At 48.8% G+C, this 17,406-nt stretch overlaps 1 protein-coding gene across 1 annotated transcript in view; it reads left to right on the top strand.

Moving 5' to 3' along the window:
• Positions 1–4,902, top strand: part of LOC309525288 (uncharacterized protein) — a 45,095-nt gene extending 40,193 nt beyond the window's left edge. The window contains exons 4-6 of the mRNA XM_082210847.1: positions 1,024–1,155; positions 2,500–4,370; positions 4,638–4,902. Coding sequence (XP_082066973.1) covers positions 1,024–1,155; positions 2,500–2,714 — 347 coding nt within the window. The 3' untranslated portion in view covers positions 2,715–4,370; positions 4,638–4,902. The remainder of the gene's footprint in view (positions 1–1,023; positions 1,156–2,499; positions 4,371–4,637) is intronic.
• Positions 4,903–17,406: the final 12,504 nt, after the last annotated feature.

The raw sequence follows: 17,406 nt of genomic DNA, 5'->3' as shown, positions 1-17,406 counted from the left end.
ACCTGCCGCTCGATTGCGAAAAGAACCTCAAAGCGGTTTGCAAGCTTGCATCTCTGTGCAGATCAAACCAAGACCGCAAAGGCAGGAGCGCCCGCTCCAACGACCTTTGTTCTAAGGAGCCCAGACCATAGCTGTCAACTTACAGATTTGAAAATAAGGGACCAGCAGCCTCAAAAATAAGGGATCAGCAGCCAAAATAAGGGATTTTAGTCAACCAGCCGAAATACGAAGCTAAAAGGGACCAGATGATTTGGCAAAGCAGCGCCGGTTTTTAGCCCTTCGTTTCCAGAGGTTGCTGCTCAAGACACCAGCCGATGAAACACTGCAATTAAATAACTACAAGCAGCAACCACTTTTTGCGCAAAACGAAGTCCAAGCTACAAAGATGCTGTTGCAGTTCTGTATCTTTTCTCTCGTGCTCCATCTGCAGCTCTCAGTTCCATCAGGCGGGGCGGGAGGAAGGGGGGGGGGAATAGCGCCCGAAGTAAACCCGCAGATCAGACCATCTATGCTAGTCTACCACTACAAATCTATGGGAGAAGCGCTTGCGGTCCTTCCTCCGCTTTTCCCCTCTATGGTTAGCCCTTAGAACACCTGCCTGCGCCTGCGCCTCCTTCTCCTCTCTCTGAACTGCTTTCTCTATGGTTGCCCTCGCTCTCCTCTCAAGGCTCCGCAGTCCTGGCGGGGAGGGGCTCCCGGGGGCCGAGGCTGGTGAGAGGAGGCCGGAGGGGCGGGCGGGCAGCCAAGCAACACAGTTGGAGCCTTCTTCCTCCCTGGCCGGCAGGGAGGGAGGGAGGGAGAGGAGCTGCTTCCTTTGAAACCAGGGAAATTTAAGGGACATCATCAATAAGGGACAGCAGCGGGACACAGCGCTGGGACAAGGGACTGTACCGCCAAATAAGGGACGGTTGACAGCTATGGCCCAGACCCTGAGGGCATGTGCTGGGCCCATGGAGGTTTCTCTGCACTTGGAAGGCAGGGTCTGTGTATCACGGCATGATTCTCCCTTTTTCCTCACTTTAGCCCTGGGCCAAAACGCCACGGAGCCGAGAACAGTGCTCCATTGCTTCAAATGCGACTTCGATCAACCCTGCTCAGAGGCGAGTGTGACCTGCAATGAAGGAGAGACCTGCAGCACCATCAGAGGGCATTCAGGTTAGTTCCACTGTCCCAGGGATGGGCTTCTCTCCCTCCAGCCTCCAGTCAGGAAGCTCGTGTGCAGCCATGGGCTGCCCCGAGGTGGCGTGGGGCTTCATGGGTACCCTGCAGGCCGGACCGAGTGTCTACTCCAGTCAGCAGGCTGGCAGGAGGCAGGCGAGAGGCATGGCCACCGCCCAGGCACGTCCTGGCAGGCCCTCTCCCTGGCTCCTTGTCCTTCCCTGCCTGCTGCTGGGGGTCTCTGGGTCCCAGAGTCTGGCCTGGCCTTGCTGTCCCTGGCAGGGGTCAGCAACAGCGGAGGTGCTTGCTTTTTTGCTCGGCATCCTGTTCTCCCCACACGGTAGTGGGAGCAGTCTAGGCCCATGGGGAATGGGCAAGGATGGAGGGAGGCGGGCAAGAGGCGATCCCAGTGCAGCCTCTCTGCGGGCATCAGGGGAATTCACCGATCAAGGGCTGCATTGGCCGATCAAACTCTGCCCTGTGTGGGCGGGCATTTAAGCAGCGCTGTACAGCCCCGCCTGGCTCCAGAGGAGGGATCGCTTCAGCAGTGTCTGTGGCTTGCCTGCCCCGAGCGCTGGCAGTCCACGCTATGCCACTGTGTTCCCTAATAACTACCATACAATATATATACTGCCTCTGCTTCTGGAGGTCATAGAGAGAGAGCCGTCATGTGTCTAAATCCCCTTTCCAAGCCAGCCTCTGTGAAAACCCTTTTTAAAGATGGGGATTAGGCGAGACCTGTGCTTGCATTCTGGCTGCAGTGCAATGATCTCATTCCCCCTCGGGCTTCGTCTCTCATGGCAAATTTTCTGACTTAGCATGCCTATGCTCTCCCATTATCATCAGGAGTATCTATCAGCCCCGGTACGTCCTGCCGATCTTCAACCTCTGTAGGAACATATGTACAGTGGTACCCTGGGTTAAGTATTTAATTCGTTCCGGAGGTCTGTTCTTAACCTGAAACTGTTCTTAACCTGAAGCACCACTTTAGCTAATGGGGACTCCTGCTGCTGCCGTGCTGCCGGAGCATGATTTCTGTTCTCATCCTGAAGCAAAGTTCTTAACCCGAGGTACTACTTCTGGGTTAGCGGAGTCTGTAACCTGAAGCGTATGTAACCCAAGGTACCACTGTACTGTGTTATATTGAGTTGGGCAACTGGTCCATCCAGCTCAGCACTGTCTAAACGGACCGGCACCAGCTTTCTGGGATTTCGGGCAGAACTCTTCCCCAGCCCTACCTTTAGACGCCAGGGATTGAACCCGGAGCCTTCCGCTTGCAAGTGAGATCCTCTGCCTCTGAGCTGCGGCCTTTGTAACTTTGCACCCGCTTGCTCCTTGCAGATTATAAAGTCCACGAATCCATCTACGGGAAGGGCTGCGTCTCCGCCAGGAAGTGCAGCATCTTGGACAGAATCAGCTACTCCAACAATCCTTTCCGCGTCACCTACTCCTGCTGCAACACCGACTACTGCAACGGCGACTACTCCGGGGCACCCCCCCTCCCCTTCGTCTGTGTGGCCACCATCCTGACCATGCTGCTTGCCTACCTCTTGTGAGACCCAGAACATGCCCGCCCTGTAAGGAAACTTACCCGCTCCCCGCAGTGACTGTCTCCCCTTGCTCATGTCTCCCTCCGTCTCCAAAACAGCCAAGGCCCTGTTTCTCATAATGGACAAAATTTTGTATCTACAATGTCACTCCCGGTTTATATTTCTGTCTTTACCTTCTGGCCCACAAAATTAGCCCTCTAAACAAACCAATTCGTTTATTATCTCCATACCAGAAGTGATCTGTCAAGTTTCCTACAGATGCAGGAAACTGCTGCTCATCTGCCCCACTTCTGTCTCCCGTGACTGGCCGTGGCTCCGTAGAGCTTCTGACAGCAGGTCCCTATCGTATTTATTTTATTTATTGACAAGAGATAAAAGCTGCTTCACGACCAGTTATAACACGATGAGTTATGGCCGCTTCCCAAACATTACCATGACAGTGAGTTGGTTCGGTGGCGCCCCCTGGTGTGCGGTTCCTGAAGTTCCTGAAGTGCTGCAAATCACACAAGCGTCCGTCCGTCCTTTTGTCTGGGATTTGCGAGCTACTTTTGCCCATACAAAAGATTTTGGGGGAACTTCTTAGAACCTCACAAGGTGATCAGATTTCATGACATAGCCCAGTAGTTAAGGCTGCAATCCCAGGCATGCCTTCTTGAAAGCAAACCCCATTCAATTCATTAGGACTTTCTTTCGAATAAACATGTGTTGGATCAGGCTGAAAGCACACAAGCCCCAGGCCGCAAAACTTCCTGGTTCAAATGTGGCCTCAGCTAGGAACGCAGAATGAGGAACTCGGAATAACCAGGTCCCTTATTCTCTAGCACTCTCTGACTGGCACCATCTCCAGGGGACCCCAGGGGCCCCAAGGGGCCTGGGCACCCACACTTTTTTTGCTGTGGATGCCAGGCCTCCACCCCTGCCATGACTGCTGCCCCTGTGGCCGCCTCTGTGCACCACCTGCCATGGCGGTGACAGGGCCTGAGCACTAGAGGTAAGGCAGTAGGTGGTTGTGAGAGGTGGCACGTGGAGGCAGAGGCCCCATTCCAGTCACTGCCGCAGCACCAGAACACGTGCACTGTGCTATCATGACAGCATGGCACAGTGCACGTGTTCCGGCCTCACATCACATCACAACCTCATTATGGCACTGCAGGGCGCACGCCAACATTGGACAGCCACAATGTGGGGCCCAATGTCGGTGCCCCTGCTAAATGGCAACATGGAAATGATAATAACACTGACCTCCTTCACAGGGGGTACTGCTCTTTGAACCTCTGAAAATGGAAGTGTTTAAAGAGCAGCCGGGGCTGTTTGCAAAAGGGCTTTCAAACAGCCTCACACCTGAGCTTTGACTGTGTGTTCCTGTTCCCAGCAGAAGAACAGGAATGTCTCACCAAACCTAACCCCCACTGGTCGGTTGATGAGCAGGGACTAAATCCTGCTCAGTTTGACTGCACCTACAAGTGCTCAGCTGTGAAACCGGTCCGTGCAGTCAACGCAGGATCAAACCATGTCCCATCAGCTGGCGTCACCCCCTCATTGGAGGGGAAGGTAGGCATGGTTTCCTTAAAATAGCCTCATGGGCCAAATTCCCCTCCCTAACAGGCCAGGACTGGCCCATGAACTGGAGGTTACCCACCCCTGGTTTAAACACAGACTACCGTATTTTTAGCTCTATAAGATGCACCAGACCACAAGACCCACCTTGTTTTTGGAGGAGGAAAACAAGAAAAAAAATATTCTGAATCTCAGAAGGCAGAACAGCAAGAGGGATCGCTGCGCAGTGAAAGCAGCAATCCCTCTTGCTGTTCTGGCTTCTGGGATAGCTGTGCAGCCTGCATTCGCTCCATAAGATGCACACACATTTCCCCTTACTTTTTAGGAGGGAAAAGGTGAGTCTTATAGAGCAAAAAATACGGTACTTCATAGGGTTTGCCTATATCACAGGCTCTCACCAGCACAATTTCCCAGATTGCAACCCTGCACAAGCTCTTAGACGTGTCTGGAGCTTTCAAGAAAGAAAACCTTTCTCAAAATTGGTGTGCATATGTCTACACCACTAGCCTTCAAAAATACCATTATTATAATACTGTAGAAACAACGTCTCTTATGAACAGAGTGCTGGTGCACTAAAAAGACCATGTATGTTTCTGTTTGTCTATCTACAATTCCCAATTAAAACATTTAAAATGTTCCTTGCAAGTATTGTTTTGCTGAAGGGACCCATATGAGCCTGAGAGCATGATTCTTTTGCCAGGTAGCCGGTGCGACAGCAACAAGAACAAGGTCAAAGGAGAGGCATGAAGAGGTAGGAGGAGGAAATTCAGTTCAGTTCACATTTAAAGGCAGACATGCCCAAGTCACACTTTCCGAGACAATGTGCGATCCAAACCACAGCCACCCTTCAATATTTGCACCCCTGTGAATTGTGCAGTGCAGTTCTCCAACCGAGCAGTGTGTACAAATGACGCATATGTGAGAGAGAAATGCATATATTAGCCAATACTATATTCATAAATGCGTTAGATCACGAGGGATGCTTTGCAAAGTGTAGATGAATTCTCATGAAGACTTCTTTTCTTTTCTTTTACAACCACTGAGCATGTGAAAACAAGGCATGACTTTAAGATAAGGTTAAGAGCCAGTGTGGTGTAGTGATTAAGAGCGGTACTCACATAATCTGGGTAGCCGGGTTCATGTCTCCGCTCCTCCACATGCAGCTGCTGGGTGACCTTGGGCCAGTCACACTTCTCTGAAGTCTCTCAGCCCCACTCACCTCACAGAGTGTTTGTTGTGGGGGAGGAAGTGAAAGGAGATTGTTAGCCGCTTTGAGACTCCTGGAGGGGAGTGAAAGGCGGGATATCAAATCCAAACTCCTCCTCCTCCTCCTCTTCTTCTTCTTCTTCTTCTTCTTCTTCTTCTTCTTCTTCTTACCAGAGTTTTTTTCGATGAATCTGGAGGTACTTTTCAACCTCCGTCGGAATGATAGTGGGAATGATAGGGGTAAAAGGTAAAGGGACCCCTGACCATTAGGTCCAGTCGTGGCCGACTCTGGGGTTGCGGCGCTCATCTCGCTTTACTGGCCGAGGGAGCCGGCGTACAGCTTCCGGGTCATGTGGCCAGCAGGACTAAGCCGCTTCTGGCGAACCAGAGCAGCACACAGAAATGCCGTTTACCTTCCCGCCGGAGTGGTACCTATTTATCTACTTGCACTTTGACGTGCTTTCGAACTGCTAGCTGATTTGTAAATGGGGACGTCTGGTAACCTTTAAGAGTGGGGAAAATGAGAAACTGAGAGAAACATAGATTGAAAGGTTTGCACAGTCCACACACACACACATTCACATCTCTGAGGTAGAAAAAATAAAAAAATTCCTTCCAGTAGCACCTTAAAGACCAACTAAGTTAGTTCTTGGTATGAGCTTTCGTGTGCATGCACACTTCTTCAGATACACATGTGCACACGAAAGCTCATACCAAGAACTAACTTAGTTGGTCTTTAAGGTGCTACTGGAAGGATTTTTTTTATTTTGACTATGGCAGACTATCTGTAACTGAGGTATAAAATCCCACAAGAACCTCTCCTCCTCCCTGCCAGTGAAAAGGCAACAATCTTTTGCCCACTCAGAATGAACCACCTGAGACAATTCCCTGTCTTTGTCTAATGGCAATTCTAAGGACATGGCTTTCCCCACCTGGGAGCTGTCATTTCTGAAGCGTGCTGGGCGTTGTGGCTGTGTGAGGAACTGCAGTTCCTAGGATTCTCTGAGGGGAAAGGCATGGTGTTGCTGTGGACCATTGTGGAAGCAAAATAAACGCCTCCAACTTCCCCTTCCCCACGTTGCTGCTCTGAATGTGAACAGGGGCCCTGGAGTCCTGGCCTTGCACCAGAGGTATGGTCTGCAGAAGCCATCCTGCAGGGTGTATTTGATGAAATACCACACACATGTTTGCTGCTCACCCAGGCACCACAAATGTTGCTGAACTACAACTCCCGCTGTCATTGTCTGTAGGCCCTGCTGGCTGGGGCTAATGGGAGTTCAAATGGGTAAGCCACCTGAGGGGACGTGACAGGTTTTCCCATCCAGCAACAGCACAACAGATAGGCTGAGGGAAAAGTCTCGCCAGGAATGAGGAAACATCAGCTTCCAACAGCATTTCCAAGGCGAAGGTTCCCTATTCCTGATTCACCGGGACATAGTGGTCAGAGCTGAGGTGGTACTGAAATACGCAAATGCTGGGAAGATGTACGAGAGAAGAAAATGAAGTTAGAAACAGTGGCAAAGCTATTCAAAAGGTGTCGGTGGGGAGGGAAGTGCCCTAATTACAAGGCTGATTTCCCATGTCAAGGAGTGAATTTAGGGTGTCATGTAAAAAATAATTAAATATCCAAGCACTTTGTCCAGCTCCTCGAGCCTTACTAACTGAAACCCATCCAACGCAACAAGACAACAAGACTAGGCTAGTGGTCTCTGGACACCCTTCGAGATTCATTGAGCCCCTTGAACTGAAAAGAACTGCAGGCCAGTTCCTTATCTCTCATTGTTTTACTCAGTGGTGGAACAATCTTTGACACAAATAACTCTGCACTCAACAGACGAAAGGTTATCTGTTTTCTGACATGATTGAGGATCGCAGAGCCAGAGACAAAGTGGAGAGATAAAATCAAGATATGGAAATATGGAAATATTGATGAGAGGCAGGACTGAGATTTGGATATGCTTCGAGGTTCAGACTGTGGGAAGTCGTAAAATCAAAATTACAATTCGGAAGACAATTTGATCTTTTTAATTTTTTTAATTTATTTGTATTGGATTATGATTTGATATGTTAATTGGATGTTTTTTTATTAGAAAATTAATAAACACTCTAACATGAAAAAGAGATCAAGCATAGGCAAACTCGGCCCTCCAGATGTTTTGGGACTGCAACTCCCATGATCCCTAGCTAACAGGACCAGTGGTCAGGGATGATGGGAATTGTAGTCCCAAAACATCTGGAGGTCTGAGTTCGCCTATGCCTGTCCTAGATCTCTGTACGCTTTTGATTCTGTCAAAGTGATGGGTCATCTCTGGGGTTGAGAGTAGAAGGAAGTGCTTTTCCGTGGCATCATTTCTACTTCTCTGCGAGATTCCAGAATGAGGTGCTGGGACACTGTTGCTGTTGTCGTTTTAAATAACTTTTAATCAATCCTCATTTCACAAAGAAACAACAAATATGTCAACAACTGCGGAGAGAGAGAGGTCAGGGTTGTCCCAGCAGTGTATCTCAAGTTCTGGACTGTCAGTCAAAAGGGTCTTTTCAGAGATGAGTCAAAGGAAGGTGAAGTGCATGCTGGGACGTTGTTGTTCTTTCGACTATCTCTTTGCAAAAGGGACCTGAAGCTGTGCATTATACTCCCTGCCATTAAGATAACACTGCTGAGGTGGTTTCTATTTTCCTTTGGGTGTCTAAATGTTTTTGCTACCGTTGATTTAATCATTTACTCCCTCCTTTTCTGAGCTGAAAAGCGCCCTTCATCCCTCGTATTACTAGCAGAACATGTTTCTGCCGCCACGCTCTGAGCACATTACCTGTTTCCTTAGGATTATTGTGCTTATAATCATTCCCAGGTGAGTTTTTAAACACCCTTCTTCTTGTAGTCACATGCACAGCTGCATTTTGGATGTCCATGCCAGACATCTCTCATCGCCCTCTCATCGCCAGACATCTCTCATCGCCACAACTTGTGAGAAAAACAGTTGGCGACTGTCCTATCCCAGCCTTCAGTAATCTTATGAACTTAAGAGGAAGGTACAGGCAACTGGAGGCTTCAGGACTCAAACTGTCCCCCTCAATGGCAGCATGCCTTTCCCCTTGGGGTGTGTGGAGTCCTGTGCCCTGACCAAAGCATTTTAGGACAGGGATGATGGAATCTGCAGCACCCCATTCCCACCAACTCTGAGGCTGGGCTAATTTCCATGTCCTAGGGCAGGGGTAGGCAACCTAAGGCCTGGGGGGTCGGATGCAACCCAATCGCCTTCTCAATCCCAGTACGTTTCCGAGCACAATTCAAAGTGTTGGTGCTGACCTTTAAAGTCCTAAACGGCCTCGGTCCTGTATACCTGAAGGAGCATCTCCACCCCCATTGCTCTGCCCAGACACTGAGGTCCAGCTCTGAGGGCCTTCGGGCGGTTCCCTCACTGCGAGAAGCAAAGTTACAGGGAAGCAGGCAGAGGGCCTTCTCAGTAGTGGCGCCCGTCCTGTGGAACACCCTCCCATCAGATGTCAAGGAAATAAACAACTACCAGACTTTTAGAAGACATCTGAAGGTAGCCCTGTTTAGGGAAGCTTTTAATGTTTAGTAGACTTTTGTATTTTAATATTCTGTTGGAAGCCACTCAGAGTGGCTGGGGAAACCCAGGCAGATGGGTGGGGTATAAATTATAATTATAATTATAATTATTATTATTATTATTATTATTATTATTAGACTAGCCCACAGATGGTCAGAGAATCAGCATGTTTTTACATGAGTAGAGTGTGTCCTTTTATTTAAAATCCATCTCTGGGTTATTTGTGGGGCATATTTTCCCCAAAATATAGTCCGGCCCACCACATGGTCTGAGAGACGGTGGACCGGCCAACAGCTGAAAAAGTTTGCTGACCCCTGTCCTAGGGGGAGAGAGGGGAGCTGTCCAGCAACAGAAAGGGAGCTGTCCAGACAAGAGTGGGAAGACATTGGTGGCTCTTGCGTGGTTGACCAGAAGGGAATGCAACTCTTGGGCAGAAATAGGTCCCCCATCCGAGTAGGAGGTCTTATCAGATTCCAACAGCTATACCAAGCTATAACTGAAGTATACCTGAAGCTGCGTCTCCACCCCCATTGTTCAGCCTGGACACTGAGGTCCAGCTCTGAGGGCTTTCTGGCGGTTCCCTCCCTGCGAGAAGTGAGGTTATGGGGAACCAGGCAGAGAGCCTTCTCAGTGGTGGCACGCGCCCTGTGGAATGCCCTCCCGTCAGATGTCAAGGAAATAGACAACTATCTGACTTTTAGAAGACATCTGAAGGCAGCCCTGTTTAGGGAAGTTTTTAATGTTTGATGTTTTATTGTGTTTTTAATATTCTGTTGGGAGCTGCCCAGAGTGCCTGGGGGGGCCCGGACAGATGAGCAGGGTATATAAAAACATAATTAAACATTAAACATTTTTAATAAAACCTTCCCTATACAAGATTGCCTTCAGACGGCTCAGGGGTCGGATAACTCCATACCCTCCAACATTTTAGCGGCAGCTGAAAAAGCCAATGCAATTCTGGGCTGCATCAATAGGAGTATAGCATCTAGATCAAGGGAAGTAATAGTGCCACTGTATTCTGCTCTGGTCAGACCTCACCTGGAGTACTGTGTCCAGTTCTGGGCACCACAATTCAAGAAGGACACTGACAAACTGGAACGTGTCCAGAGGAGGGCAACCAAAATGGTCAAAGGCCTGGAAACGATGCCTTATGAGGAACGGCTAAGGGAGCTGGGCATGTTTAGCCTGGAGAAGAGGAGGTTAAGGGGTGATATGATAGCCATGTTCAAATATATAAAAGGATGTCACATAGAGGAGGGAGAAAGGTTGTTTTCTGCTGCTCCAGAGAAGCGGACACGGAGCAATGGATCCAAACTACAAGAAAGAAGATTCCACCTAAACATTAGGAAGAACTTCCTGACAGTAAGAGCTGTTTGACAGTGGAATTTGCTGCCAAGGAGTGTGGTGGAGTCTCCTACTTTGGAGGTCTTTAAGCAGAGGCTTGACAACCATAGGTCAGGAGTGCTCTGATGGTGTTTCCTGCTTGGCAGGGGGTTGGACTCGATGGCCCTTGTGGTCTCTTCCAACTCTATGAGATTCTATGATTCTATGGTTTCTCCAGTGATAATAGGGACATCTTAAGAAAAAGGGGAACATTCTGAATCAGAATCAGGATGGCTTCTCTAAATCAAGGACGTCCTTGGAAAATAGGGGCACTTGGACGGTCTGAAAGCAGGCACCCCAAGATTCAGGCCTGTATGGGAGTCCTGCTATCTGCTCTGACAGAGCAGGGAGAGCACCTATTCATAATGGCAAGGGCCATCTCTAGATGCAGGGCTGTAGATGCAGCTGCATGGACAAAATAACGGGTGAGGGACACTGTGGCGATCACACAGGGTTCCCGGACGTTTGACGGTCTATTGATCCCTGTGCCACCCCTGTGCTCGCTTCCCTGCTGCCACCAACCCGTTTCTCTCGGGTACACACTGAGTACAGACAGTTGTTAACATTAAACCAAATAAACAAGCTTATTTCATAAGTATTAACAAGTTTATGGTTTCAGATAATTTTTCTTGTCAGTTTCTTATCCTTGGTTTCTTTACCGGCCTATACCTTCCTAATACCTTCTGACTGATTATCTCAACTTAACAGATTCTCTCAGTCTCCCACATCAGACTAGCCCAACCCACAAACTTATCCTCCCTCTCTCTTCTCTAACTCCAGACTGACTTCTTAACAACTCTAACTCCTCCCCTTGGGTTCCTATTGGTTAGTCACTTTACACTTAGTTAACCCTTTCCTTATGAACCCAGTATGATGTCACACACCTAGGAGGACAAACGCCACAGACACCTACACGGTCCTCCTCAGCCTGCTGTCCACTTCCCCATCTGCAAGGGGAATGTCACGTGCTGCATGGGTTAGGGCTCATGGAGGGTTGTAGTCCAAAACAGCTGGAGGGTGCCAGGTTAATTAAGGCTGGCCTTGGGCCCTGTTTTGTGTGTCACTGTCAAGCAAGCAAAGGCTGGTAGGCAGAGCCTTCTTGGCAATGGCACCCTGGCTGAGGCACACTGGAGGCCTTCTGCACAGCCTCTTTGGTGCAAGGTGAAGATCTTTCCATTCACCCAACCCTTTCAAGCAACTGGTACATTTAAACAAACCAAATAATCTCGGGAAAGCTGTGTTTTGTTTTACGGGTCTGCTAACGGATAGTAATGTCTCTGCCTCCCCCAAAAGTATTTTTTTAAATAAAAAGCGTTATCTTGCTTGTTGTTGCTTTTGTTTACAATTTTAAATATTCACTTGCATTTTAACATTGCATATAAGACATATATATACATATACTGTATGCACACACACACACACACGTGTGTGTGTGTGTGTGTGTGTACACAGTGGTACCTTGGGTTAAGAACTTAATTCGTTCTGGAGGTCTGTTTTTAACCTGAAACTGTTCTTAACCTGAAGCACCACTTTAGCTAATGGGGCCTCCTGCCTCCGCTGCGCGATTTCTGTTCTCATCCTGAAGCAAAGCTCTTAAACAGAGGTACTATTTCTGGGTTAGGATCCCTTCCGACTCCACAGTTCTATGATTCCATGCCTAATAGCAGCTTTTTAGGGGTTTCAGGCAGGGGCCACTCCAAGCCCTATCTTGAGACGCCAGGGATCGAACCTGGGACCTTCTGCATGTGGAGCAAATGCTCGACCGCTCAGCCATCGCTCTTCCCCTAAAAATTCATACATTTTCATGTAAGCATGCCAAAAGTCCAGCCACGGCTTCCTCTTGCAGCAGCTTTCGCAAGCGGCTTGAGCAAGGTGTCTGGACAGGCCTGGTCGTCCAGATTGCTTCAGAAATGATTGCACTGTTGCATCAAGCGCAGCTGCTGTTTCTGGGCACTAAGCGTGTCTTCCAAGTTGCACATCGTTCCCTACTCCCCAAGCAGCTTCGTTCAGAGGGGCTCCGCGAAAACAGGCCCGGGGTCCAGTTTAAATCACCAATTAGTGAATCTGTTGCTGCTCCCATGCCTTGCCTTCAGTCTAGCACGCCATGGATGAGAAAGTGGGAGAAACAAACAAACGCACCCACCCAAATTCCTTGCTCTTTCTCCCATCCAGCCCACCCGAAGTTACGCTCTTTCTCATCCCCACCCCAGCGCTGCAGCTAGGGGGTGGGGAGGAAGGCCCCCAAGAAGGCCCCAACTAGGGGTGCAGGTGAGGGGGGGGCACAAAATCAGCTTAAAAATATGTCCATAAATATGTCTATAAATAAAAATATTGATTATTGCCTCATAACTGTTGTTTTTGTTGTTTAGTCGCTTAGTCGTGTCTGTCTCTTCGTGACCCCCTGGACCAGAGCACGCTAGGCACTCCTGTCTTCCACTGCCTCCCGCAGTTTGGTCAAACTCATGCTGGTAGCTTCGGGAACATTGTCCAACCATCTCGTCCTCTGTCGTCCCCTTCTCCTTGTGCCCTCCATCTTTCCCAACATCAGGGTCTTTTCCAGGGAGTCTTCTCTTCTCATGAGGTGGCCAAAGTATTGGAGCCTCAGCTTCAGGATCTGTCCTTCCAGCGAGCACTCAGGGCTGATTTCCTTCAGAATGGAGAGGTTTGATCTTCTTGCAGTCCATGGGACTCTCAAGAGTCTCCTCCAGCACCATAATTCAAAAGCATCAATTCTTCATCAATCAGCCTTCTTTATGGTCCAGCTCTCACTTCCATACATCACTACTGGGAAAACCATAGCTTTAACTATACAGACCTTGGTTGCCAGGGTGATGTCTCTGCTTTTTAAGATGCTGTCTAGATTTGTCATTGCTTTTCTCCCAAGAAGCAGGAGCCTCATAATAAAAGGTTTTAAATAGTGGGTCTTTGTGATATGTGAGGTCCCTGTTTTTCCCTATTTTTTTCCTGTGCCACATTCCTAGGGGGTACAATCTGGATCAGGGGTAGGCAAACTAAGGCCTGTGGCCTGGATGCGGCCCAATCGCCTTCTAAATCCGGCCCGCAGGCAGTCCTGGGAATCAGCATGTTTTTACATGAGTAGAATGTGTCCTTTTACAGTAGTGCCTCGCAAGACGAAATTAATTCGTTCCACGAGTTTTTTCTTCTTGCGAGTTTTTTGTCTTGCGAAGCATGGTTTCCCATAGGAATGCATTGAAAATCAATTAATGCGTTCCTATGGAGACTGCCTTCAGACCAGGTCCGGGGACAGTCTGTCCCCGGACCTCTTCTGAAGCCAGGCCGGGGGAGAACGGCAAGCTCCGGGGACAGAGGTGAAGGGGCAGCGCTCCTTCGCCTCTTTCCTCGAACCTCTTCTGTAGGCAGGCGGGGGGAGAACGGCTTTTCTTCCCACCGCCAGCCTTCAGAAGGCTGTTCTGAAGGCTGGCGGTGGGAAGAAAAGCCCTTCTCCCCCCACCGGACTTCAAAAGAGCTTCGGGAAGTCCGGCGGGGGTCCAAGGGATTCCCTCCCAGCCCGCCCCGCTCCGCTGAAGTTTAGAGGGAGCCTGTGGGGAAAAACTCAAAAAAAAAAAATCGTTTTGCGAGAAAGGCCCATAGGAAAATTTGTCTTGCGAAGCGGCTAAAAAATCAGAAAACCCTTTCGTCTTGCGCGTTTTTCGTTGAGCAAGGCATTCGTCTTGCGGGGTACCACTGTATTTAAAATGCATCTCTGGCTTATTTGTGGGGCATCGAAATTCGTTCATTTTTTTTTCTTCAAAATATAATCTGGCCCACCACATGGTCTGAAGGACGGTGGACTGGCCCACGGCTGAAAAAGGTTGCTGACCCCTGATCTGGATGGTTCTGCCAGGGGCGCAAGTTCACCTAGCTATGGCTCTGCCCCGCCCCTCCCCAATTCCTCGTTCCTTCTCTCACCCACCCCACTGGAAACCATGTTCTTTCTTGCCTCCACCCACCCGATATTCGTGATGCAAGCACCTCCACCCGCCACCTTAATAATAATAATAAATTTTTATTTATACCCCACCCTTCCTGGTTCAAAAACCAGGCTCAGGGCGGCTAACAGCAAATTTAAAACACTTAATTGTAAAAGCAGCATAAAATACAGTATAGAAACATGAATAACAATAAAATTCCAAAATCAACTAGATAATCCCCAGGGCTAGCTGGCTGAATTGGTCCTACTTGGGCCAGCGAGGAGGCCAGGGGAGAATTAGCTGTGGGGTCTCAGAGCAGGTGATCTTCATAAAAGGGGAGGGGGAGGGAAGAGAAGGGAAATAAAATATTAGGCTGAATTCAAATTAAAGGCCAGGCGGAATAGCTCCGTCTTACAGGCCCGGCGGAAGGAGGTTAAATCCTCAAGGGCCCTGGTTTCATGGGACAGAGCAGTCCACCATGTCGGAGCCATCACTGAAAAGGCCCTGGCCCTGAAAAGGCCCTTACCAGCTGTCTCTCAGCCACCGTCGCCATGGCAGCTAGGCCTCGGCCATAGGGATTCTCCTGGCCTCTTCTGCCTCACCGCAGCTGGAAGAAGCGGCATTCTTGCTTCCAGAAGTGTGTTTCTGGATATGCTGTGCCCAATTCTGGATGTGTGGTGGCAGAGTCCATGACAGAGGCTGCCATGACAGCCGCAGCCACCCCAGAGGAGGCAGTAGAAGCAAGGAAGTGGAAGAGAGACATCCCAGGATTCAAACAGAAGTAACCATGACTACTTTGAATCTTGTGAAGTCCCACTCCATTTGGGACTACTGAGTGGAATGACATGTTGGCTCTCTTACCAAGCTTTTCTGTTCAAACTTTTCCATCCTTTCGATCCTTCTGCTGTGGCCTCCTTTTTTTTGCTTAGGTTTGTGACCCACCCAGATGGTTGCTGGACTTACTGTTGACGCTGCCATGTTTCTCAGGTGGAAGAAAACTTGACTGCCTCTTTTACAATCTGGCAATCTGGAATATGCCAAGGGATCATTTTTACACGTGGACTTTTAATGCAGTCACTGCTAACTTCTGTGTTTTATGACGGTTTTCAGCCAAGGACGAAAACATTTTCTTTTGCAAGAGACTAAATGCGTCCCGGTGGAAGAGCTTTTATGATCACGAGTTTGATTTCAGGGGCAGGGCTTTTGTTTTCCTCTTCTGCGTTGAATGTAACCATGTGTGGAAAAACTGAGCAGCCAAAGTTCTGTTTGCAACTTCTTCTGGCTCCAGTGATGCTTTAGCCCAGCTTTAAATTCATGCTTTACATCATCTTTGCCTTGAATTGAGCTAAGAGTTAAAAAACATGTTCAAGCCCACAGAATCACCAACAAGAGATTGTGGCACTGAAATTTGGAATTCTTCAAATTAGTGTAATCCTGTTACTTCTCCCCTATGAAATCATTTAATGTGCCTTTCAGGAAAATAAAACATCCTCTTGGGTCTTTTAAAATCCTATCTTTTAAAAATGAAATATGGAAAATCCAAATACTGACTCCTCTCTTTTTGGGGAATTTCCAGCAGCAGAATACCACATTCCCTTGGCTTGATTTATTAATAGTTTTAGAATCATAGAATCATAGAGTTGGAAGAGACCACAAGGGCCATCGAGTCCAACCCCCTGCCCCTCCCCGGGTCTTTTAAAATCCTATCTTTTAATTTTTTCTTCTCCGATAAATATGATTAAAGTGTGAGATTCAGAGTCTCATGCTCTATTGAATGAGCTATCAGTTTGAAACAAACAACAGCACATATGTAAAATAAATTCAGATCCAACACAGGCACCAACTGTGAATAAAAACTATCCACTTAGAAGGCACCTGTCTGATACATAAAGGGAGGGATATAATTTCTATTATGTAGTTTCTGTTTAGCAAAGAGGCAGTGGAACACCACCCATTATGGAACAGAGCAGCGTGGGCATCACTGCATCTACAGTCCTTCTGCGTGTGGACAGGCCAATTATAACAGCCATCTCTAAGCAGGTTCAACACGCAGGGCCATCTTACCCATAGGTGCTGGGGTGCGGGGCACCCAGGCGCCGGGCTCTCAGGGGCGCCAGGCCAAGAGTCCGGGGCTCGAGAGTTGAGTCCGGGGAAGAGCCCGCCCGTCGGCCAGAGTGCCGTGGCAGGCTCTTCTGCTGCGGGCGGCTCTGTGCCACGAGTTTGGGGGCGACCGAGCCAGCGAGACGCTGAGGCAGCCAACCAGTTCTGCCCTCCTGTGTGCCTGAGACTGGGCAACCTGTGGGGGGGCACGGGGCAGATCTTTGCACTCCAGCACCACATATGCTTAAGACAGCCCTGTCAACACGTGCCTTACTTTACAGAAGAATCATAGAATCATACAGCTGGAAGAGGCCCTGAGGATCATATTTTTTAATTTATTTATTTTATTAAGAATTTTAACAGTAACAATTTATCAAAAACATATCATCCTCATTTTCCCCCCCATCCCAAACCAGAACCCCCTTTCCCACACACCCCCAGACTTCCCTCAGCTCCTCTCTCTGGTTTTTCAGCACATGTTAATCTCTGCATATTATAGAATTGTAAAGATCCTTAATTTATCTATCTATATGTTACCAATAGGAACAGTGGGACACGGGTGGCGCTGTGGGTTAAACCACAAAGCCTAGGACTTGTTGATCAGAAGGTCGGCGGTTCGAATCCCTGCGACGGGGTGAGCTCCCGTTGCTTGGTCCCAGCTCCTGCCCACCTAGCAGTTCGAAAGCACGCCAGTGCAAGTAGATAAATAGGCACCATTCCTGCGGGAAGATAAACGGCGTTTCCGTGCGCTGCTCTGGTTCGCCAGAAGCGGCTTAGTCATGCTGGCCACATGACCCGGAAGCTGTACGCCGGCTCCCTTGGCCAATAAAGCGAGATGAGCGCCACAACCCCAGAGTCGGCCACGACTGGACCTAATGGTCAGGGGTCCCTTTACCTTTAATGTTACCAGTAATAAATTTCTGTATTTTTATTCAAAACCTGCCAAGA

This window comes from Podarcis vaucheri (genome assembly GCF_965113315.1).
Source record: "Podarcis vaucheri genome assembly, chromosome: 2".
Taxonomy (NCBI): Eukaryota; Metazoa; Chordata; class Lepidosauria; order Squamata; family Lacertidae; genus Podarcis; species Podarcis vaucheri.
The sequence above is the reverse complement of the archived record's forward strand: the minus strand, read 5'-3'. Positions and strand labels throughout refer to the sequence as shown.